Below are 23,130 nucleotides of genomic sequence, written 5' to 3'. Positions count from 1 at the left end.
GGATGGGCACAGCTCCAGCTGTCCTGGAGCGGGGTGGGAGCAGTTTTCCCAGCTGTGCTGCACCCGCCCTGTGTCCTGGAGCAGGGTGGGAGATGTCTTCCCCATAGCACCCTTCCCAGTGTTCCTCTTTCCAGGAAAACACACAAGAACTAAGGAGAGCTGTTAGTTGAAATGTCCTTTCTGTATTAACCTGCACAACTTTTCTCTCCCCATCCCTTTCTCCCTGTGCTTTTCACTGGAGTACAGCTAAGCCCAGGTAAAGAGACGTTCCCTCTAACACACAAACCACACAGATCCATCACAGATGGATGTGACATTCCAGCTTGAGGTTACATCCTTGCATTAAACCACCCAGATCTCAAAGCCCTGAGCCTGCGTCACAGCAGCCACTCCCAGAGGCAGCAGGAGGGATCAAATCCTAGGATTGGGATGTGTTCTGCAAACTTCCAGGGCTTATTTGACAACAACTCTTGCTGCCACCACAGCAGCTGCAAGCCCAGGCCTTGCCCTGTCCCTCAAAAGCAGCTGGCAGTGTCTTCCAGCCACAAATGCCACCACTGGACCCAATATCCCCATGGTCTTGGTCCCCACACAGAGATCCCTGGGCTGCTGGAAGTCACATCCCTCTGCCCCTGCCCATTCCCCAGCACCAGAGGCCTCTTCTCCTCCCACATCAGCTTATTCCGTCTGAAGCCACAGCTGGGAAGCTGCAGTGCCAAATCCATTCCTGACAGCCACGGCCCTGCCTTGTAAAACCCCAAAGGTTTCGGGTCTGGTTACACCCTGCAACAGGACACGAGCACTGGGATTTGGGGCCTGGAAAACCAGGCTGCAGCTCCAGGCTTTCACACCTATCCCTTTCACACCATCCTTTTCCCAGCTCAGTGAGACTATTTAAACTTCTGTCATGCAAATCTCTTGGTCTGTACCCACCATGGCTCCATGTAGGTTTTGCCAAATCATTTCACATTTCCAAGCTTTTGGGATCTCTTTTGCTGACTTCTTTTTTCTGTTTTCTCCCCTACTTTTCACTTTATGCTCTCCCTTGCTGTCACTCGCTGCTCACCTTTCTCCAGAAGGTAACTCAGCTCTTTGTTTTCCTTTCCTTCTTTTCCCTTGGAAATGCAAAATATTGTCTTAAAAACCACCAGAAGCTGCAGGCCCAGCTCCTTGGGTCATGCAGGCTCACAGTGATGGGGCCTGGGTTTGTGTGCTGGGGCCAGGCTCTGCCTCACAGTGACCTGAGTGTTCCCTGGGGGGTGACAGGGCGGAGTGGCCACTGCGTTGTCCCATTAGGAGCAGGGTTTGGGCTCAGCAGGGATTTCCCCTCCTGCGGGCTCACTGTGCTCTGCTCTCCCTTCCAGCGAGGAGGACATTGTCATTGAGGAATTTGCTCGCCAGAAGCTCAAGGGAGAGAAGGATGATGAAGATGAGAAGGAGGAAGCTGAGAAAGAGGAGAGTTAAGCTGCCAGCCCCCCACGCCCCAGTCTGGGCTGCAGCCACCTGTAGTGTCCCCACTGTGCCACACTTGGCACAGCCCCCTCAGCCCCTCACAGTCGCCATAGGTCCCCCTTCCTCCCCAGGCTCCCGGCACCTACTCCAAGCCCTGGTAGTGGTGGTGAGAGCTGCTGCAGCTCATCCCGGGCCCACCACGCTGAAAAGCCCCACGGTACTCCCTGTTCCCATGGGTACCAGCACAGGGCCAGGGCAGGTGCGATGGCCCCAGTCGAGTGCATCACCAGCGTGGCTGTCACCTGCCCGTGCTGTGCACAGCTCTGTGACACTGATACCAATAAACCCACCCGGTGGCCCGGTGCAGGCTCCGTGTTGTGCCTGGGGGGGAGCATCCTGTGCAGGGGCGGATGAGGTGATGCAGGACCTGGTGGAGCCAGTCCCGGCTGGGCCCATCCCTGCTACAGCCGGGCCCATCCACGCTTCAGCTGGTACATCCCAGTACAACCATCCCTGGTACAGCCAGACCCATTCTGCTGCAACCATCCCCGGTACAGCGGGGTCCAGCCGCACCACAGCCGGGTGCATCCCGGTACAGCCGGCTCCATTCGCAGTACAACATCCCCGCTACAGCCCGGGCACATCCCGCTACAAGCCGCAGCATCCTCGCCCCGGAGGCCGCCCGGTCGCCACGGCAACCGCCCTCCCCGGCACCACGGCAACCCCCCTCCCGTCGCCATAGCAACCGCCCTCCCCGGCACCACGGCCCTCGCCCTCGCCGTTGCCATGGTCCCGTCCCGCCTCCCGTCGCCATGGCAACGCGCCTCCCCGCGGGGCGGGCCGGCGGTGACGCGGCGGAGGTGACGCGCGGGGCGGTGGTACCGGAGCGCTCGGCGCTGTCTCCTTGTCCCCATCACGGCTCCCGCTCGGCCCCCCCGCGCCGCCATGTCCGCGCCCGGCAGCGGCGGCGACTTCGGGAACCCGCTCAGGAAGTTCAAGCTCGTCTTCCTGGGCGAGCAGAGCGGTGAGCGCCGGGCCGGGCCCGGGCGGAACCGGGAGGGGCCGGCGGGGCGGGGGGAGCGCCCGGGGCCGTGCGGGGCCGAGGCCGCGCCGTGCCCGGGCCGGGGGACGCGGTTCGGGCCTGGCGGGGCCGTGCCAGGGCTCGGGGAGGGGCGGCCCGGCCTGAGGCCTCGGCGGGCGGGGCTGGCGGGGCCCGGGGCTCCGTTCCCGGCCCTTCCCATCGGCCGGGGCTCCGTTCCGCCCTCCCGGGCCCGCAGTGCGCCCGCAGCCCGTGCGGGGAGGCGGCCCCAGAGCTGCGGGGGCTCCCGGCGGCTGCGCTGCCCCCCTGGCCGCGGCCTCCCTTCCACCCGCGGGGGTTTTGTTTTGCCTCAAATGGCCTCCCTTTTGTGCCCCTTCCCCGGGAATAGATGGATGAGTTGTGTGTTTTCCTTGGAATCGTGGTGTTTCTCGCTGGGAGTGTCCAAGGCCCGTTGGAGGGGCCTTGGAGCCACCTGGGCTATGGAAGGTGTCCCTGCCCATGACAGGGGTGGAACTGGATGAGCTTTAAGGTCCCTTCCAATCTAAACCATCCCTGGGTTGTTACTGCTCAGCTTCTCCTTGAGCCTGGGACTGGAGGGTTTTCCAGAAGTTCTCTAATTTGCCAGCCTTTCCAATGCAGGATTGACATTGCTGCTGATATGCGTTTGTCTAATCTGTTTTTAACCCTCTCCAATGTTCATAATTTCACAACGTTTTTCGGCAATTTATTCCTTTTTCCTCTTCCATCCACGTCCTTTGCATTTTTCTTGGCTTCCTCCAGCTTCCTGAGTGAAAATTGGAGCTTTATCTTTGTTTTTCACTTCTTGTCAGTTCTGCACTTTGTCTCTTGATGGTATTTGGAGATGTAAATTTAAAGTTTTGAAGCAAGGCACCAGAGTTTGCTCTGTATCTAAAATCTTGTTACGAAGGAAGGGTGGGAGTGTGGAATGTTGTTTTTCCATGCAGCCAGAGGCAGCAGAACAGCATCTGGGGTATCACCTGCTTTGTTTTGATGTTTATGTCCCAGACTTGGGGATTACATAAGGAGCAGAACAGGGTAACAAAGCAGATTTACTGCTTGCCCAAAGCAAACAACTGGTTCCTTGTTATCCACACACCTGATTTGAGGGCTAGGTTATCTCCATGATTAATTTTGGACCTGCAGAGGTTGATCTGCCTCTGTCATTTTGGGAATGAAGTTTCCAGCTGGCTATTTCCCAGGAAGGTGTAGCTGGAATGGCCTGAGATTGGCAGCTGCTGTCAGATCAGTGCCACTCCCAAAGCAGTGCTAATTTTTTTTTTCCACTGCTGCTTGAAAGTAATTTTTCTCTTCTCTTGTAGTTGGGAAGACCTCCCTGATCACCAGGTTTATGTATGACAGTTTTGACAATACATACCAGGTATGTGATAGTATTTATTTGCTTTTTAAATATATATATATATATATGCATAAATCTATTCCCTGCTGTTCAGATGGATGCCTGGGAGACCATTTCTTTGTGAGATGTCAGTTCAAGATCAGATGAGAGGTTAAAATGTGCCGTGAAATGGAGATGAAGCTTCATGATTAAATGAAAGCATCCAGTGTGATGTCAGGAAGCGCAGTGTCCAGAAAGGCAGCAAGGTTTAGATCCCCTTTGGATGGGTGATAGATCCCCTTTGGATGTGGGGTAGATTCCCTTTGGACGTGGGATAGATCCAGTGAGAAACCTTGAGGAAAATGGGGAGAACATTGTTTTATGGGAAGATGACAGTCAGGATTTCTGGTGATGGATATGGGAGCCTCAGGAGACGAGGAATGAATAAAATGCCAACATCCTCTGACATTCTTGGTGTCTGTTATCTTTAGAGCTTCCATTTAAGTTGGAATAGTTGAGTCTGGAGTGTGTAGATGGATCTGCCAGAAGTCAGCTTGGTATACTTTGTCTCTCAATTTTTTTATTCCTATTTTTTGACTGAAGCACTAAAGATAGGAAAAGCCAGGGAAGTCTTGGCAGGCAAAGAGGGGGTAGGGATGAAGAGGCTGCAGATGAAAAGCAGAAGATGTGTAAGAGGCCTGAAGATTTTGGGAAGAATTAATTGCATCAAAGGCACTCAGAAATATTTCAGGGGAATATCAAATATCTCTAAAGCAGATGAGGTTGGGGCTTCCTCTTTTAATTCAGCCTGAAAGAGTTACTGGTTTAGATTGGGGTGATTTGAAGTTGAGGACAAGTCATTCACTGGAACTGAATCCTCTTGTGCTTCCTGTGTTTTTTCTTTTCCTGTGCTTCCATTCTTTTCCTGACTCTTGTAAGATGCTCTCATAGATTTATTTATTGCTTACTGTAGCTGTTATAAACCATGGCCTGGGTGGAAAATAGACCTCCCAGAAATAAATTCTCCCTCCCAAAACCGACTGTGTTGCTCTTTTCCAATTATCCAGTGGTCCACGTTCTGCTGGAACCCTCCCAGCACAAGCCGTGTGTGTTAAGAGTGGGGATAATATACCAAATCTGTTACATCAGGAGCTCTCTCCTCTTTCCTGGGGTTCTGATGGGCTGGGACAGCTCCTTGACTGAAGTGCCTGGGAGTGCACCTAACTGAGTGCATTATTTTAAATGTCTTTGTGCTGCAATTGCTGGAGCAATGGGAATGGGAGTGGATGCAGACCTGCCAGGGAAATGAAGCTGCTGAGTGTCACTGGAAGCACATGCTGAAGTGGAAAGGCCTGGATAAACGTGGCTCTTTAGCTTTCAGTTGCCCATATTTTATAGATCTCGTTTATTCTACCTTTTGGGTATTTCTAACAAGATAATTCTTACCAGACTGAATTGGGGCAGGCTAGAAGGAGCTGCCAGCTCAGGTATGATCTGTGTGGAGATACAGGAATGTCTGAGGTTAAAATCCAGACTCTGAGGTTCTTGTGGAGCTGAGAAGTGTTGAAGAACGCTGTGAAATGCAGCTGGTGCAGATCCCCAGATTGCTCTGGTTTTATCACCTCAATTGAAGGCGATTGAAGGCAAATCACTTCACCAGCTTCACAAGAAGTTTGTGAACATTTCTGAAAATTTGTGCAGAAAGATGGGGATGCTGGAAGGCAAGTCACAGCTCCTAATGCTTCTCCTCTTTCCAGGCAACCATTGGAATTGATTTCCTGTCCAAAACAATGTACCTGGAGGACCGCACGGTGAGTGGGGTGGGAGTGGGATGGCTGGGAGGGCTCTTCCCCCTGGCCCTTCCTCCAGCAGCTGCTGCAATCCCCCAGCAGCCACCTGAGAGCCAGCCTTGCTTGAATCCCATCACTGGTACAAGATCTGATACCCCTATGAGGAAGTCAAAGTCTTCCATGCAAAACTGGTGCCAGATAATTGCCATTTCCCAGGGATCGTGCTGCCTGTTGTGTGTACCTGCTTTAGGTGTGGGTTGCTCCCAGAATTTGCAACTCTGCCTCTGGGGTTGTCAGGATACAAAGGGCTGAGCAGACCTCAGGTACCACAGGATATTCTGAGCTGGAAGGGACCCACATGGATCATCCAGTGCAGGTCCTGAAGCCAATAAAAAGCCAAGGAGTTGGTGTTCCGAGTAATAACACAGCTCTGACCTGCTGCAATAAAGCAATTTAGGATTTAGCCTGCATGAGATTCCTGTTTGCACAGAGACTCCTCATTCCCTTCTCCTGGATTTCCTCTCAGTATTTGTGGGTTTGCTCATGTTTTGCCAGTATTTGCCTTTTTCCCAGTTTAGTGCTGTGTGAGGAGTGTGACAGAGCTGTGGGGAGCAGGGGACGCTCTGTGTGGAGCTTTGGGCCTCCTGCTTCAAAGAAGTCTCTTCCCAGCATGTGTGATGCGTTTCCTGAGAGCTTCTCTGCCATTTTACCAATGATTCACTCTTAGAAAAGCCCTTCCTTAACCTTTGTTTAAGGCAGAGATCCTGGGAATGCTGCTTGACACCTGTGGATGCCTGTGTGCTGTTGTAGCGCTGTGGGTTTCTCATGGTTGTGTAAGTCAGGATGCCATTCACCTGCTGCCCTGCTATCCCCAAAATACCATTTTCCTGCCAATGTTGGAATGCTGTTAGCTTTCCTGATTGTGTAAGTGGTCCACAGAGCCCACAAAGCCTGTTCAAATAACAGAGGTGTGGAATGTAGATAAGAGGAGGGACAAATACAAGCAAACAAGCTGGGAAAATTCAGACACTGGAATAATTTCTCAGATGTGCTTAATGCTGGATTTTGCAATAGGCTTTGATTTCTGGGCTGGAAATGAGGAATGCTGAGCCTCCAGCTGGGATGTGTGCTTTGGTGGATTTGATGTGGCCTTACAGCAAATAATGCATCCTGAAATTGTACCTGTGTTCCGTCACTCAGCTCTAAACGTGGCCTGGACAAACCAGCAGAAGGGATACTCATCTGTGGAAGTGTCCAAGGCTGGGTTGGATGGGCTTGGAGCAACCTGGGGCAGTGGAAGGTGTCCCTGCCCATTGCAGGGGTGGGAATGGGATGAACTTTTAAGATCCAACCCAAACCATTCTGGGATTCCATGAAATACATGTGGAATACATTTGATTCTTCAAAACCATCTCCCAGGAAGGGCAGCTGTGTGACATTCCCAGCACTGGTATGTGTGGCATAAAGTGAGCTGGAGTCACCAGAAGCCCCATGCTCAGTCCTGGCTGTCATGAGCCACATCCATGTGCCAGTTCCCCTCATTCCTGAAAGACCGAGCAGTATTTCCTTCTCTGTGTGTCCGTATCTTCCCAGCCTTGTTGGGTTGCAGGGCAGGAGAAGTCAGCCTGGAGGGTGGTCACTGTTCTGTGTTCCACCACCTCCAGTTTTCCAGTGGGATCATCCGGACCAGGGTGAGGTGGTCCGTAGGGGCAGGAGTCCCACATCTGGCCAGCTGCTCGTGTGGCTGTTCTGGCAGGATCCCTGAGGCCTGCCTGTGCATTTCCCTCGTTAGCAGGTGCTGTGAGGAGGGATTGTAGGGCTCTCCTGGTTTCTGGTGTTGGTATGTGTGAGATATTCCCGGGTGTGTGGAGGGAGGGATGTTCCCAGACCTCGGGAAGTGTCGCTGCCTCTTTTCATGTTTCTGTTCCATTTGAACTTTCCTTTTGTTGCCTTAGTTTTGCTTTGCAACTTATTTTTATTTATTTGTTTTTATTTCACTTGAGTTTTGGTTTTGTTCTCCATTTTCCTGCTGTTCCCTTTCCCCTTCCCCTACACTTTTCCATTTCCCAGATCAGGCTGCAGCTGTGGGACACAGCCGGCCAGGAGAGGTTCCTCATTCCCAGCTCCATCCGTGACTCTGCTGTGGCTCTCATTGTCTTTGACATCACAAGTAGGTATCGAGCCCAGGGTCTTCAGGGACCTTGCTTGTAACACATATCTTTACTCTGGAAGTGGTGGTGGTACCTAAAAAGAGCTAAAACAGCTCATTCCCAGGACTGGGAATTCCTGTGTCTGTGCTGGTTGTTGGTAGCCTTTGGAAAGCTTCATGTTTTTCTGTTGTGTTTTTTATTTTTTTAACTTCAAAATTATTAATTTTTTTTTCATTTCTGGGTAATGAGACAGGTTGTACAAGTAACAGCTTCAGGTGCCAAAGCAAAGGAACGTTGTCAGAGTAGATAAAACAGGACAAGACCCTTTTAAACAGAGAAGCCATGGAGTGACTTAGGAGGATTCAAGATTCCCATTTAGTTGGAAAAGAGACCTGGAGATTCATGAGAGAGCTTTTGAAAGAGGAGAGATGCAACAACCACAATTTCTAAAGAACAAACAAGCTTAGAGGGAAATTCTCTGTGACTCTTGACATGAATGTTTTAGTACAAGATAGGAAATCATGAAGAGAATTATTTCATTGTAACTCCTTGCTGTTGATCCCACTTGATCTGGTGGGGGTTTTGTTAATCTCCAGTATCAGGATTTATATAAATTTCAGTAAAGAAAACAGCGGAGGTGGAAAAGCTCTGGCCCAGCTTTATTCTTTTACCAACAAGTTTTGAGTGAGGACCAGGTGTTTGTTTCACTCTGCTAAGCTGAAGTGCTTAGCAAACAATAGGTTGTGATTTATCCTCACTATTCAGGGCAAATAATTTCCTGGTCTTTCTCCCAGTCCTGAAGCTGGAGAGAATTCTGGGGGAGTTCCTGGTTTGGTGCAAATGATGTCAAACTGGCCTGTGTGGGGAGCACGGAGATGTGCAGGTGGTGGCCTGTGCTGGGGACTCTCCTGGCTGAGGCAGCAGGGCAGGATGCACAGCTTGGCATCATTTTTCCCACTGTACAGGTACAGGATGCTGTTTATCCAGGCAGCTGGCAACATTTTGCCAGTCCAGGCTGTTCTTAACAGCTCCCAGCCATGTCAGAAGTATATAAGTGACAGCTGATCTCATCATTCTTCAGTTACGGGCTGATCTTTGCAGATAATTTCATTTTTTCACTGCTCTTAGTGACAGAGAGGTTTAAAGTTCTCATGTGTTGCAGAAGGAACATGCTCAGGTACTTCTGGGGGGCACAAGGAAATTGTTTAGTTATTGTTGATGTGCTGGACATCCCAAAAGGCAGGTGGAGAGATCCATGGGGGGAGTCCATACTCAGCTCAGGCCTCTCCTGAAGGTTGTTCCTAAGGGAGGCTGGGCTCATTCCTGGTGTCCCACGGTGGTTATTTATATTTTCCCTTCTAAAATGGGTGCACACAAACCTGGACTTGTAGAAATGCAGCAAACCTGGGTCACCTCAGGAGTGTCTGTGTGGTTCCTGCTCACTGGAGACCTTCCCTCAAAGAGCATCACCCTGCACAAATGACAAATTAAACGAATTACCTGGGCCAGCTCTGTGGTGCTTCTTCCAGTTGCCTTGTGCCTGTGAGTCTGAAGGTTTGGGGTGGTTCAGTCACCACCTGGGCGAATGTTCATGGTGGATATCCCAGTGTAACAGCACTGTCCAGGGAGGGTGTGGAAGCTTGGGGAGTCCAGGAGCTGTCGGGATCAATCTGATCTTCCAGCTCTGCTGTGACACTGCCCAGGTGCTCACAGTTTGTCACCTTGAGTTTCCTGGCATGGAGAAGAGCCCTGACTTCTGCTCCTGTAATCAAACCTGCATTCAAAATGAAGCAAGAGCTAATTGCTTTAACTATAAACCCTAATCTTCCTTAAGCCCCAGAGCATCAGCTCGACATTCCCTGATGTAGATAAGATGATGTTTTGAATCTGGCTGCAGCCCTGTGCTTTATCAGCTTCTCTTCCTCTTCTAAACAAGCAATCATTGGTCCTGGGGAAGTTGCTTTTTCCTTGATGGGCTGCCTCATTAACCAGTGCTCTGCCTCCCTGCTGGGATTTTTCCTGGCTGTAAACTGGGGACCAGTGGCTGCCTCCATAAAACTGTTGGGAGTGAGGAGCAATCCTGTTTTCTGGCACTGTGGGGTGAAGGAAAGGGAGGCACTCCCAGTGCAGAAAGCTTTTTGTTTGGAGCGTTTTGGGAGTTTTTGAGCAGTGCTGGTTCAGCCAGGCAGGTCCCAGACCTTGGAGCTGTCATATATAATAATATATAATAGTATATAATAACAACAGTTTGTGTTTGGGGTCAAACTCTACCTGGCCCAGCATCTTTGTGACTCCCGTGCTGCTCTGGAAGGGAGAACCCGATGCCCTTTGCACCACCTGAACCCTGCAGTGTGTAACATTTGCTTTCATTTCTGCTGGGATTTAAGTTACCATTGCTTTAATCTCACATGAAAATCTCCATTGCCATCATCTGGATGCTCCGTGCTGGAGGTTGGATGCCGTTTTCCTGCCTGGTGTCTGTCCTGTGGGGGTTGCCCCAAAAGCTTTGATCAGAGATGCTCCAGGCTACGAGTCCTGTGGAGTTCCCATCCATAATCCTGGGAGATCAGTGCTGTACTGTTGGCTACCCCCAGCAATGAGGTGGTAGCCAAATCCTAGAGATGTTTGGGAGTAGCAGGATCTCTGGGCAAGCAAAGGAGGGAATTAAAGCCCTTTACAAACAGATCTGGGAAGCAGCTCTGCAGTGGTTGGATTTGGGGCGAGATGATGAGGTCACCTCAGCTGCTGCAGTTGGCTGTGGAAGTGGCCTTTTCCCTAAAGGGTTTTCCTGCTCTCTCTCCTCTCCCTGGTGGGCCGGGCTGGCCCCAGCAGGTCCGGCTGCAGCTCTGGGACACGGCGGGGCAGGAGCGGTTCCGCAGCCTCATCCCCAGCTACATCCGCGACTCCACCATCGCCGTCGTGGTCTATGACATCACAAGTGAGTGTGGCCCTGTGACAGCCCAGGGCAGCGGTGCTCTGCTGTGGCCTTGTTGGAAACACCCCATGTGAGCAGAACTGAGAAGTTACAACCACAAGTTCTGCAAAGATCATTAAAATCAGAAATGTTTTCCCCCCTTCCTTCTTTTTCCGTCTGGGTGGGAAATCATTTATGCGGGGGGGGGGAGGTTTGGAGAAGCACCTGAGTACAAGTGAAGCATTCTCCCTCTCCTGAAGGAGTTTTATCCTCAGCTTTGCTGTTTCGTTCCTCCCTGCAGACTTGAATTCTTTCCAGCAAACCTCCAAGTGGATCGATGACGTCAGGACAGAGCGAGGCAGTGATGTCATCATCATGTTGGTGGGGAACAAAACCGACCTGGCAGACAAGAGGTAACGGGGCAAACTGGGCCCTGCTGCCCTGCCCAGAGCCACCAGAGGGACTGGGGCCAGTCTGGGCTTGAAACAAGGCTTGGTTTTAAACACAGCACCATTTACTTGTCAGGAAATTCACATTTCTGGTTTCAGCAAAACTTATTCCCTTTTCTCTCCTACAAATAGTTTTAAACTCACCTAAACCCACCTAAAAAAATTACCTAAGCGGTTTCACAGCATTTTCTCAGTGGGGTATTTTGTCTGATTTTCATTTTCACACTGAGGTAAAGGCTAAAAGGTGCCTGCAAAAGTGAGGAAATCAGCTGATTTTCCCTAATTTCCCTCTCTCTCTCTGCATGTGCAGCTGGAAGTTCATGACAGTTTCTCCTCGTTAAAATGCAGCATGAACTTTTGTAGGATTGATCTAAAAGTACGAACTTCTCTGGGTGTAAATTTCATGTCACACACATAGCACACACTGAGCTTGTGGATGTGTGTGAGGAAGCCAGATCAGCAAAACCCAAACTTCCCCAAGAGACCCAAAAGTTTAATTAGACTCCTAAAATGACACAGACTTAATGTTTTGGGAGGTGCCATAAAATGTTTCGCTTTAAAACTCTTAATTCTCCAGCACTTCAACCAAAATAACCAATGTAATGGGTTCTTAGAAGAGCACAGGCTTTACTTTGTGTTCCTATTTCAAATCCTTCTCTGGATTGTTGATTTAACAATAATTTTGTTGAATATTTTCAGAGATTTTTGTTCCTTAGGAAGGTATCAGGAGCAGTGGAGATAAGGGAAGGTTTTTATTCTAGTGGGTGGTGCCAGAAGCAGTTGGCAAAGGGAAGATGGAGTAAACCAGGCAATTCCAACCCTTCCAGCTGAAACAGCCTCACACACCCCAAAAATGTGGGCTTTGGGTGTCAGGGGATGTGTGAGGGGTTGGAACCACAGGGGATTTTGATCTGATGCGAAGAAAATCACACCTCACAGGGAAACACCTGGATCTCACAGCAAAATAGTCTTAAAATATCAAATCCTTTTCCTCTGGCTGTTCACAAGACTTTCCTGATCAAAGGAGAACAATTTATAGATGAAATTCGTGTTTTCTCAGCAAAATCTTGCACTTTTATTTGAGTATCATTGTTCACTCTGTTTCTTGGGATGATGGGCAGAGTGATCTGAGTGTTCCATTGTGGGACATTCCCACATTTTAAATTCTAGCCCCAGCTTTACTCCCTCCTGCAGTTGAACATTCCTTCAGGATGTGCTGTGATGTATATTTTCTCCTGTGGTTCTGGTGGTTTTGTGTCCCAACATCCCCTACATCCCTGGCTGTTTGCCATGCAGGTTTTTAGTTTTCATCCCCAGCAGGGAGAGCAGGGATAATTCTACTTGGCTTTTCCCACTTCACTGGGAAGCATTTTGAGGTGTCCTATGCCTTGCACTTTGGAAATATTCCTAAAACTTGGTGCTCAGGGCTTCAGGAATGCAATAAAGTATGTCCAGCTCATTTTGCTTAAGAATTCCATGTGTGATGAACTCATGGTCTGTCTGTGAAGTCATTCACAAAAGCAAAATCCAAGATGTTCTCCCTGAGCCAGCTCTGGATTTTGGCCATTGAGCCTTTCCCATGCCCTTCTGGGAGCTGGGAATAACTGCAGCTCCCTGACTGAGTAACCTGGCATTTCTAATTCCTGTCAAAGTCCAGTTTCATGTGAAACTGGAAAGCCCAGTGGGATCATTTCAGCCTTGGAGTGTTTCCTGATGGTGCACAACAGCTGGCCCAGCACTGCTGGAAGAGTTCAAAGTACCAGAAAATGGTTTGAAGCAGCTGCAGCTGAAGTTCGTGCAGCACTGGAAATTCGTATTTTAGGAGGGGAATGCGACAGCACTCCCGGGCTGGCACTTGGAATGACGGGGAAGGGAATATCTGGGTGTCAGGAACAGGAGCTGCCTTGCCTTTCTTTTCAAAGGAAGTTGGATTTGTGTGAGGCTGAAATTCTGGGCCTGTAAGGCTGGACAAAGCCACCACTGGTGTCACAAAGGTGACATTTTTTGAGGCAGAATACAGGGGAGCCATTCATCCTCTGATAAAAGCCAGGGATGAGGCAAGTTCTGAGGCCGAAAAGCAGCACTAAAAATAGCTCTGTTCCTGTTCAGTGCAGCCTGTTGAGTTTTTCATTCCTCTCAATGTTGCTTCAGTTGGTGGCTGGTTTATTTTTTTGTTTGTTTTTCTTCTCCCTGCAGTTTTCTTTCTCTCATTTTTGAACTCTTTTGCTTTGGTTTGGTTTTTGTGCTCTGGGATTTGTTCCCATTGCTGGAGACAGGTTTCTGTTAAGGATGGGGAGGGAAAAGCCCAAGAGCTGGATGTGCTGTGTATTGAGAGCAGTGCTGAAGCAGGATTTAGTGGGACACAGGGTGGTGCTCTGAGGGGCAATTCCAGGTGCTTATTCCCAAGCTGTTGCACTGTCCCTGCTGCTGGAGCCTTTCTGGAGCCTTTGTGTCACCTCACAACACTCTCTCTGTCAGGTTTGAGAAGTTCCCTGTCTCGGTGTGGGGATTTTTCCTTCTGTGGAATGCTGTGGATGAGGCTCAGATATTCTGCACGAGCTTCATCCTGTGCTGCTCATCTACCACAACTCCAGGTGTTCCCTGGGGAGCTTCCCTGAGGTGGTTTCACTCCGAGCTGGATTGTGGTGCAGCCTTGAGGGTCCTGAGGTGGGCTGTAGCCTCTTGGAGGGGGAGCAGCCACTCACTCAGAGCCATCTCTAACTCTTCCTCCTGTTCCTTGTGTCTCCGTTTTCCACCTTTTCCAGGCAAATCACCACAGAGGAAGGGGAACAGAGAGCCAAAGAGCTGAATGTGATGTTCATTGAGACCAGTGCAAAGACTGGGTACAATGTCAAACAGGTACATCCATGTGCTGTTCTCCAGCCAGGAATCTGTCCCTCACTGCTCTGGGTCTGCTCCAGGGTGGGGTTTGTGATCCTGCAGGAATTTCCTCCTGTTTAATGCCAACCCCTGTCTTGGTTTGTGTAGTGGAAGCTCCTTTCCTGTTGAGTCAATGATTCCCTGTCAAAGCTAAACCTTGAAAGAAAGGAGAACTCACTCCAGAATGTGCTGAGGGATGGGAAAGGGGAAAAATCGTAGTTTTGTGCAGCCCATCAGCTGGAATTTGGTTTGGTGTGGTCCACAGTCAATGCACTGTTTGCTGAAATCACTGCTGACATCAGGGGGGAGAATTGTTTCTGCTGATGCACTGGAGTAGAAGTTCCTCCTTCTGTTTGCCAGCCAGAGAATCTTGGAAATCTTAGAAGAGTTGAGGCTGGAAGGGATCTCTGGATATCTTCCCTTCCAACCCTCCTGCTCAGAGCTGACTCCAGCTGAGTTTGGAATATCTCAAAGGATAGGGACTGTCCAGGTGCCAGTGTTTGATCGACCAAACAGCAAAAAAAAACCCTTTACATTTTTGTTTTAAGCAGAATTTCTCAGATTTCTGCTTGTGCCCTTTGTCTCTTGCTTGTGACTCCCATCTCCACTGGTTCAGGGATTGTTCTGGATGTGACAGAGTTTGGAACAAGGACCTGTGAGCCCTGGAGGGAGTTGGGAAACATCCTCAGGAGTTTGCTGCACACCAGCAGCTTGGTGCAACCTCACAGTGGGATTAGGAGGCTTTGGGCTCGGCTTTTGTGGCTGGTCTGGATCAAACCCTCTTTAGTGTTTGATTTTATCTCCTGTTGCCTTCTTTGCCCAGCGGGTGTTTGTGGGGAGAGCTGGGATTTGAAGGCTGCAAACTCCAGCAGCTCGCTGGGACCTTGGTTTCCCAAGGAACACCCTTTGGAGGGGTGGCTGAGGAGCCCCTGCCAAGCTGCCAGGAGGAAAATCCTCAGCAGCAGCGATTGCTCTGGTGTTTGGTGCAGTAGAGTTCAGCAGCCTGGCGGTGTCTGTGCTGTGTGAGGGCAGCAGGATGAGCTCCAAACACTGAGAAATTTTTCAAAGCCATTTTCTGGATTTTCTGGGGATAAATAGCCCTTCCCAGCTCTAGCACAGCCTTGCCAGTGTAACTGCAGCTCCCTGGAACCAGCTCAGGAATGGCTGTTTGGCAGCAGGACCGACCTGAAGGGCTGGGCTGTAAAAGCTCAGTTATTCCACAGGGGAATATTCGGTGCCAGGTGAGTGATCAGAAATCCCCAGGTGCTCACCCTGTGGGCACGAGCAGAGGCTGGGCATGGTAAATAGTGTTTAGTGAGTGCAGGAGGGAGTTCCATGGATCCCTGGAAGAATGTTAGTAATTAATTCCATGTTCTCTTCAAGCAGGACCAGGTAAAATAAAACTGTGGGCTTTGTAGGTACTGAACAAGTTCTTTAAAATAAGTTCTTTCAAACCTGTTAAATTTCCTGCATAAAATTCTCATGGCATCACTGCCTGCTGAAGTACCCCCTTAATGACTTTATACAACTCAGACTCCGAGTCCTGCTGTAAAACAATGTTTTTAACGGGAATTTTTTCTGACAAGCCTTGAGCTTCTCTCTTGCTGCTTTCCAGCTTTTCCGCCGTGTGGCTGCTGCCTTACCTGGGATGGACAGCACACCAGAGAAGAGCAAAGAAGACAGTATCCTTGTTTTCCCATGGAATTGGAATTATCTGGTGTTAAGTTGGGCTTACTGACTTTCTTTGGCATATTGTGGGGATGGGTTTTGCAGGGATGTGGCTGAAACAGGACATGGAGCTGTTGGAGTGTGTCCAGAGGAGCCCCAAAATGAGCAGGGGAATGGAGCAGCTCTGCCATGAGGAAAGTCTGGGAGGATTGGGATTGTTCAGGCTGGGGAAGAGAAGCTTTGGGGTGATCTCACTGGGGCCTTCCAGGATGTGAAGGAGCCAACAAGGAGAATGGAAGGGGAATATTTACAGTGGCTTGGAGTGACAGGACAAGGGGGAACGGCTTCCCACTGATAGGGGGCAGGGTTAGATGGGATATTGGGAAGGAATCCTTCTCTGTGAGGATTGTGAGGCCCTGGCACAGGGTGCCCAGAGAAGCTATGGCTGCCCCTGGATCCCTGGAAGTGTCCAAGGCCAGGCTGGACGGGGCTTGGAGCACCCTGGGATTACGGGAGGTGTCCCTGCCCATGGCAGGGGGTGGCACTGGGTGATCTTTAAGGTCCCTTCCAACCCAGACCATGGTGGGATCGTGTGACCCTGTTTATGGGCTAGATACGAATGTACACAACTAATGGCCAGCACAAGTTCTGCTTTTCCAGTTGATCTGAGGCTGGAATTTGCAGTTTTAGAATGCCAGAGTTTGTTACTCCTTCTGTCCAGTTGGGCTCCATCCTCTGAAAGGTCTCACCATGTCCCTGGCTTTGCAGTTAACCCTGTGCAGGCAGGCCATGGAGAGACACCAACCAACCCTTCCAGATGCTGTTCTGGGTGATTCCTTGACTGTCCCTGCAGTGATTGACATCAAACTAGAGAAGCCCCCTGAGCAGCCAGTCACGGAGAGCGGGTGCTCCTGCTAACAGCCCCTGCCAGCAGCACCCCCGCCCGGCCGGGCTCCCCGGAGAACATCCCGCTCATTGCCACCCCTCTGGGGCTGGAAAACCATTCCTAAGCGAGCGAATCCCTGTGTGCTGGTGGGGAGCAGCCCCGGCCGCCCCTCTCACTGCATGGTTTGAGCCCTGAGTGCAGAATGAGTGTCCTGTCTTTTGAGTTTATTTTTTTATGTTGTAGCACTTTGGCACCACGGTGCCCTTCACACTCTCTCCCTTTCTCTCTCTCTTCCTCCCTTTCTCCCCCTGTTCCCACCTGGAGCCTCCCTGCTCAGATGTATCTTGTGAATGCCATGGAAAAGCTGCCGAGTTAGGGAAGACAAAAATGAAGCTTTGGGGGGTGGGTTTTCCACCTTCCCTCCTGCCTTGCATCCTCCCCCTGCCCTCTCCAGCCCCCTGTCCTGCATCCCCACTTCCTCTGGTGAAAGGCTGCTCCTTAAACCGGTCACTTGGACTTGCCTTTTTGGACTGTGCAGGTTCCCTGTTCCCAGGCTTTGCTTCCCGCAGGGCACACACCCCGTTAGCTCCCTGGTTTCTCCGTTCCGTGGATGATCCTGGCTAACTCTTGCTCACAACTTCCCAGTTTTGCCCCTCGTGTCACACAGGGCCCCGGAAAGCCCCAAACTCTGAGAGCTTTGGCCTTGTTGCTCCCGTTTGTGTGGCAGGAACATCCCAGAGCCTGCTCCTCTCGGCTGGAATTTCTTCCCATTCAGAGGATGTTGGTGAGTGTTGGCTGCAGATGTGGGGGAGGAGGAGGGAGCAGAGGCTTTGCAGCCTGAGGCTGGGTGGGGAGAGATCCTCAGGGATTCTGGAAGCAAACAGTGGCCTGGAATCCATCACTGCGGGGGCAGTACCTGCCCTGGGAGTCATGGATGCTCCCCAGGCTCCTTCCCTGGTCTCCGTTCTCCCATTCCTCCTCACGGAAGCTGCTTCACATGGAGAAGGAGAGCCACAGCAGAGGGAAGGGCAACATTCCACTCTCATTCCCAGGTTGCTGCTTGCTGGAATCATTCCCATTGCCTCTGCCCTTGGAGCAGATGCTCTGGGATGGGATCAGCAGCTGTTTCACTCCTGGGAGAGTTTTAACCTTTGCCGAAGCTGAGGGGAGCAGTGGCAGGGAATTCCTGTCACAATGGGTGGAGGATTGGAGGATTGGACGCTGCTGAAGGGAATTCTGCTGTCACTTCCCAACCTTAGAGGTTGGAAGTTGCCTCCTCTCCCCCAACCCCTGCTTTTGCATTAATTGATAGAGCTTTTCAGAGATTTCTTGGGGTTTTGGGTTCACCAGATGTTGGTTTGTCAGTTGGCAGAGAGGAGAATTTCACTGTCCTTTCCCCACCTGGCCTGTGTGACACAGAGGGTGCTGGGGGTAGGACAGTGACCACGGTGTGACCACGGTTGGGGGTCAGTGACACTCCCCTCCCCTCCCCTGCAGGGTGTCCCTTGGTCCCTGACACCGTGTGGGCACCTGGGGGCGGGAAGGGACAGCCCCGGGCTGGGATGTGGCAGCCCTGGGCTGGCAGCAGGTCACTGAGTGCCCCAGTCCCTTCGTGTCCGGGCGAGCTGGCTGCAGGAGGAAGCTGGGATGTGACTCCCCACTCCCCGCCCCCGTCGGGAAGCTGATCCCATTCCCTGTACATAGCCCATTGTGGGAATTGCTGGTGTCGGTGTCCGTGTCTGTAGAACAGGTGTTGCTGTCCCTCCTCACGGGCAGCTCTGCTGTCCCTTCGTGTTGTTCGAGTCACGGACGGGGCGGGAGGGGGGAGACCCCAGTTCCGGGGCGGGGGGTAATTAGTGGAATCCAATAGTTCCCTTCCCACTGTTTTTCTGGATGTGTTCCTGCCGTGTGTCCGGCCCCGCTGTCCTGTAGCTGTAGCGAGTAAGTGTGACTGTAACTCTGAGTAAGGACTGTGTGACACAGCCACAGTGTATCACTAAATAAATAAAGTTATTTCACCAACACTGCGCTCTCCTGCTGCCACACTGGGGCTGGGGGGCTAAAAGGGGTTTGCTCCGAGCTGTGACATTCCTGGCCTGAGTGGGGATGGAGGAGGAACGGAGGAGGAGGAAGGATGGAGGAGGAGGCATGGAGAAGGAGGAAGAGGAGGAGGCATGGAGAAGGAGGAAGGACAGAGGGAGGAAGAATGGAGAAGGAGGGACGGAGGAGGAGAAAGAGGGAAGAGGGAGGGAGAAAGGATGGAGGAGGGGGAGAAGGGACGGAGGAGAAAGGTCTTTGCTGACATGTTGGAAAATGTGGAATAGGTAATGATTTTCTCAGGAAGTCTCTTTGATGTTTGATCTTTGTTATTTTCAAGCCTTATCAGCAAAAAAAGGAGATTTAATCCAAGAAATTGAGCAGCCAGTGAGCTGGAAGTGATGTCCAGGTGTCGGAAGGACAAGTGGCTTGTGGGTGGAATTGCCTCGTTGAGGGTTAGGGCAGGACATGCTTCAATGACCTCAGCCCTGGGGAAGGTTAGCAAAGCTTGGGAAGAAGGATCCCTATTTTGGGATAACAACAGGACCCTGTGGATCCAAACATGAATCTGAAGGGAGCCAGGAGCACAGAGCCCTGAGGAGCCCTCAGCTGAGCCCTGCCCTGCAACATGCCTGGGACTGATCCTGCTGCTCCAGAAGGACCTGCAGGACCTCTGCCAGTGCTGCTTCCCTGCCCGGGGAGTCACTGCAGCCTGAACCCCTGGCAGTGCTCCCTTCATCCCTGGAAGTGTCCCCAGCCAGGCTGGATGGGGCTTGGAGCAGCCTGAGATAGTGGGAGGTGTCCCTGCCCATGGCAGGATGTGGGGCTGGATGGTCTTTAAGGTCCTTCCCACCCAAACCATTCCATGATTTTATAAATTTGTGCCTCTTGGCTCAGTTTTGTCAGTCACAAAAAAAATCCAACGTTGCTGGAGCTGTTGTTTTCCCACCAGGGATCAGGAACTGCTTGAGTCCTGGAGGGTGAAGTGGACTGTGGTGGCCTTAATGCTTTGCTAATTAACATAACCGAGACATGGTTGTGCCCTGGGAAAGAATCCACTCCTTCCTGTCAGCCAGGTCAGCAGGAAAACACCTGAGTCATTCCCTGGGAGGAACTGCCCAGGGCAGGGGAGACCTTCCTGGAACTCCTGCCAGGGAATGCTCTGAAGCAGGAGGGACGAATTCAACGTTGAAATTGTATCTGCAGCTTCCTGTGGAGAGAGCTCCTCTTTCCCTATGGAACACAGAGATTCTGGGAAACCAGTGAGACCAGAGAGGTGATAGAAGAGCTCTCCCTCCCCTCCCCTCCCCGGGGTGTTGCAGGGGCTTCCAGGATGTTCATTCCCCTGGTGGAAAAGTTAACTTTTAATTCAGAGTGAAAATCTCTTTTCCAGCATCTTTTCCTCACCCCCAGCCTGGCTCAGTGTTGTGCTCTGCTCCTGGAGTTGTGCTGGTGCCACCACAGCCACAGTCCTGCCTTGCTCTTTCCTGGCAGTGCTGGAACACTCCAGGTTAATCAGGGGCTGACTTCCAGCAGAGCCAGTGGGAAAAAACCCCTGAAACAGCTGCAGATCCCGAATTTCCTCCTGTGGGCTGCAAGGGTGGCTGGAGCCGAGCCTTGTCCCAGCATTTCCTTGGAATAGTGCTGAGGGTGGGTCCATCCCAACCCCCACCCAGACTTCCTGAGTAGGAATAAGCTAAATTCAGGTTGCTGTACTTGATTTATTGATTGTTTATACAGAAAAAGTGGAAAACACCACAAGGAAGAGAAGGCCAGAGCCAGGGCTGTCTGGAAGCCATTACAGCGTGATCTCACCAGGCATTTGCCCCTGGATTTGTTGAAAATGAACATGTTTCCTTGGTAATTAACATTTCCAAACATCCCAGCCCTGGATTGTGGGGTCTTTATCAGCAAAGAGGCACAAACAGCCAGAGCTGGGCACGGACTGGGGCTGGATTTTACTCCTGGAGTTCCCAGCAATGCACAGCAGAGGTGGGACAGAGAAGGAAAGAATTCCATGGCACAAGAGGGTGCAACAGGTGGATTTCTTGGAGAACAATGCCCGTGCTCAGGAATGCTCAACAAGCAAGGATCCAGGATCAAGGGATCCAGAACCAGCCCAGAACTCACTCAATTTAAGCCTTGCTAAAACCTGGATCCTGCTGGAGCAGCTGCCCCCCAGGACCCGCTTCACACCAGCTTGTTCCAACACCCATTCCCAGGAGCACAGCCTCAATCCCCGTCCATCTTCCAGCCAAATGAGCCCCTTGGCATCCCTCCACGTGGGAAAGAGATGATCCTGTGCAGGACAGTGGTGCCTCCAGTGACAGCTGAAACGTGAGGTGTCATCTCAGACATTGGGGAAAAGGAGTGGAGAGGTTTTGGCAGGATGAAGCTCCCCGTTAGTGAACTGTCCGTTCCTTCTGCCGCTGGTAATCTGGGAGGGAGGGACAAGGAGACGATGGCCAGGGGGAATTACAGAAAATGTTCAGGAAAACACACATTTCCAAGTGGAGGCAGCGTTTGAGACCCTCTGGCTGTAAAAGGGCACCCCCACCAGTAATTTCAAGTGATTTTACAGCATTTAGAACAAAAGGATTTGTTTGAAATCCCCTCTTCCCCCACTCCATGTTTTTCTTCTTAATGGCCGCTTTCCATTTTACGAAGAATCCTTGTTTGGCTTGACTTCTCCCTTTTTTTAATCCCTTAAATCTTGGAACTTTATGGGTGCAGAAGGAGACACTGGGAGTTAACCCAGTCCTTCCCTTCACTCACAGTTCAAACATCCTTAGGGAGGGATATCCACCACTGGCACTTGTGCCAGAGCTCATCCTTATGTTATTCAAGGATAATGAGCTACTTCTCCAGCTCTAAATTAACTTTCCCATTCCCCAGCCATCCCACCTTCCTGCTCCCCGAGTTTTCCTGTGTGGGCAGATGAAGCCAGGCCTCATTATCCTGATGTGGTGCCTGATCCCAAATCAGCAGTGTCAGTGACCTTGGGCTGCTAAACTCGGGTGGAATTGGCAGGGATTTATGGAAGTTTGCTTCCCAAGGAGCATCCCAGGTGCCTGGACCAGGCACTTACTGTAGGGGAAGTACCGGACGCGCATCGTGATCTCCCGCGCCGTCTTCAGGATCTCCACAGCCTGGAAAACATGGAAAGAGGATTCCACACATTCTGTGCTGGGCTGAGAGGCTGGAAGGAGGTGGATTCCCCATCCCAGCGCTCACCTTGCTGTGCTCAATGTCCTGGAAATCCACGTCATTCACCGAGAGCACCTGGTCCCCCTCCTGCAGCCCGGCCCTGTGAGCGTCCGAGTCAGGAATCACCTGGGAAGGGAGAGCAGGGATGGCAGCAGCGGATCTCCCACAGCTCCCCTCCCACACGGCCCCGGGGAGCAATTCCAGCGGCTGGGAAGAGACCAGGAAGTGGTGCAAGATGCTCTGATGGCTTTGTGACAAATCCCAGCCCTGAGCTCGGGAGGGTGTCAGGCAGCCAGAGCCTCCCTGCACACCCAGTCGGCTCAGCAGCTCCCACGGGCACAGGCAGGGTCCGGGCGGGAATGGCACAAGGATGGACACACCTTGGAGATGAAGATTCCCAGCTGCGAGGCTTTTCCTCCCCGGATGTTGAAGCCCAGCTGTGGGAAAAACCAGCAGGGAAATGCAGTCACCAGGACCCTTCCCTTGGCCCAGTTCTCTTCCCATTTCCCAGGACTCTTCTCCCTGTCCAGGACCCTTCCAATTCCCCAGGACTCTTCTCCCTGCTGTCTCCCAGATGGATCCAAGGCGTGGGTGCTGCAGTGCTCAGCCAGGCAGCAGCACCAGTCCCTCTCTTCTAATTCCTGCCACCGGGAATACCTGAGGGGCCCCCGCTCCCATTCCCCAGCAGCTCCACATCCCGAGATACGACTTCAGGAACAACCCCTCCCCCTGCCCACCGGCCTGAAATCTGCCACCCTGCCCGCCCCACGCCTGTCACAGCAGCTCCCTGTGCCAGGACGCTGCCAGTCGGGAATATCGCAATTCCAGCGCGCTTTATGCCAGGAAACGCTCTGGGAACCGCGTCCGGGAACGCGACACCGCGCCCAGGCAGCGCCAGGCCGGCGCCGCCCGCCTCACCTGAGCCCCGGGCGGCTTCTTGAGGACGATGGTGCGGGGCAGGAACTGCGTGAGCTCGTTGTTGTAGTCGGGGTGATAGACGCGCTGCGGGGGACGCGCGGCGGCTCAGCCGGGGCCGGCCCGGGCAACCCCGCCCGCGGGGCCCCGCGGCCGCCGCCGCCGCCCCCGGCCCATCCCCCCGCTCCCCCCGTCCCGGGCTGACCTCGTGCGGCGGGACCCAGGCGGGCGGGCTCTCGTAGGGCGGCAGGAAAACCACCGGGAAGTCGTCGTAGGGCACCCGGCCCTCCATGCTGCCCCTCGGCCGCGCCGCCGGGACGCGCCCCCCGCGGCCGCACCGGGCTGCGATTGGCCGCGGCCCGCCCCTCGCCCCGCCCCTCGCCTGA

General features: G+C 52.1%; 3 protein-coding genes across 6 annotated transcripts; 2 read left to right on the top strand and 1 right to left on the bottom strand.

Moving 5' to 3' along the window:
- Positions 1–6: 6 nt before the first annotated feature.
- LOC121673204 (vegetative cell wall protein gp1-like) lies at positions 7–2,194 on the top strand. The gene is made up of 2 exons (XM_042046310.1): positions 7–1,079; positions 1,365–2,194. Exons 1-2 carry the CDS (start codon positions 908–910, stop codon positions 2,192–2,194), a joined length of 1,002 nt encoding a protein of 333 aa, XP_041902244.1. The 5' UTR covers positions 7–907.
- Positions 2,195–2,287: 93 nt separating this feature from the next.
- LOC121673205 (ras-related protein Rab-6A-like) lies at positions 2,288–18,609 on the top strand. 4 transcript variants are annotated; one of them, XM_042046311.1, is made up of 9 exons: positions 2,298–2,476; positions 3,832–3,890; positions 5,606–5,659; positions 7,709–7,808; positions 10,598–10,726; positions 11,004–11,115; positions 13,917–14,010; positions 15,647–15,713; positions 16,553–18,609. In XM_042046311.1, the coding sequence occupies exons 1-9, from the start codon at positions 2,398–2,400 to the stop codon at positions 16,615–16,617; spliced, it is 759 nt and encodes a 252-aa protein (XP_041902245.1). In that variant the 5' UTR covers positions 2,298–2,397; the 3' UTR covers positions 16,618–18,609. The 4 variants fall into 4 exon arrangements, with proteins under 4 accessions (XP_041902247.1, XP_041902245.1, XP_041902246.1 ...); XM_042046312.1 differs by having other exon boundaries at positions 2,385–2,476; positions 7,714–7,808; XM_042046314.1 differs by having other exon boundaries at positions 2,385–2,476; positions 10,621–10,726.
- A 1,714-nt stretch (positions 18,610–20,323) lies between these two features.
- LOC121673207 (PDZ domain-containing protein 11) lies at positions 20,324–23,087 on the bottom strand. The gene is made up of 6 exons (XM_042046316.1): positions 22,950–23,087; positions 22,748–22,831; positions 22,210–22,266; positions 21,857–21,955; positions 21,711–21,771; positions 20,324–21,059 (listed from the first exon to the last, which is right to left on the bottom strand). Exons 1-6 carry the CDS (start codon positions 23,034–23,036, stop codon positions 21,025–21,027), a joined length of 423 nt encoding a protein of 140 aa, XP_041902250.1. The 5' UTR covers positions 23,037–23,087; the 3' UTR covers positions 20,324–21,024.
- Positions 23,088–23,130: the final 43 nt, after the last annotated feature.

Source organism: Corvus kubaryi, unplaced genomic scaffold (assembly GCF_017639235.1).
Source record: "Corvus kubaryi isolate FWS band 111438036 unplaced genomic scaffold, C.kubaryi_AGA036_p1.0 65280, whole genome shotgun sequence".
NCBI classification, from domain to species: domain Eukaryota; kingdom Metazoa; phylum Chordata; class Aves; order Passeriformes; family Corvidae; genus Corvus; species Corvus kubaryi.
This window is presented reverse-complemented; position numbering and strand designations above follow the sequence as displayed.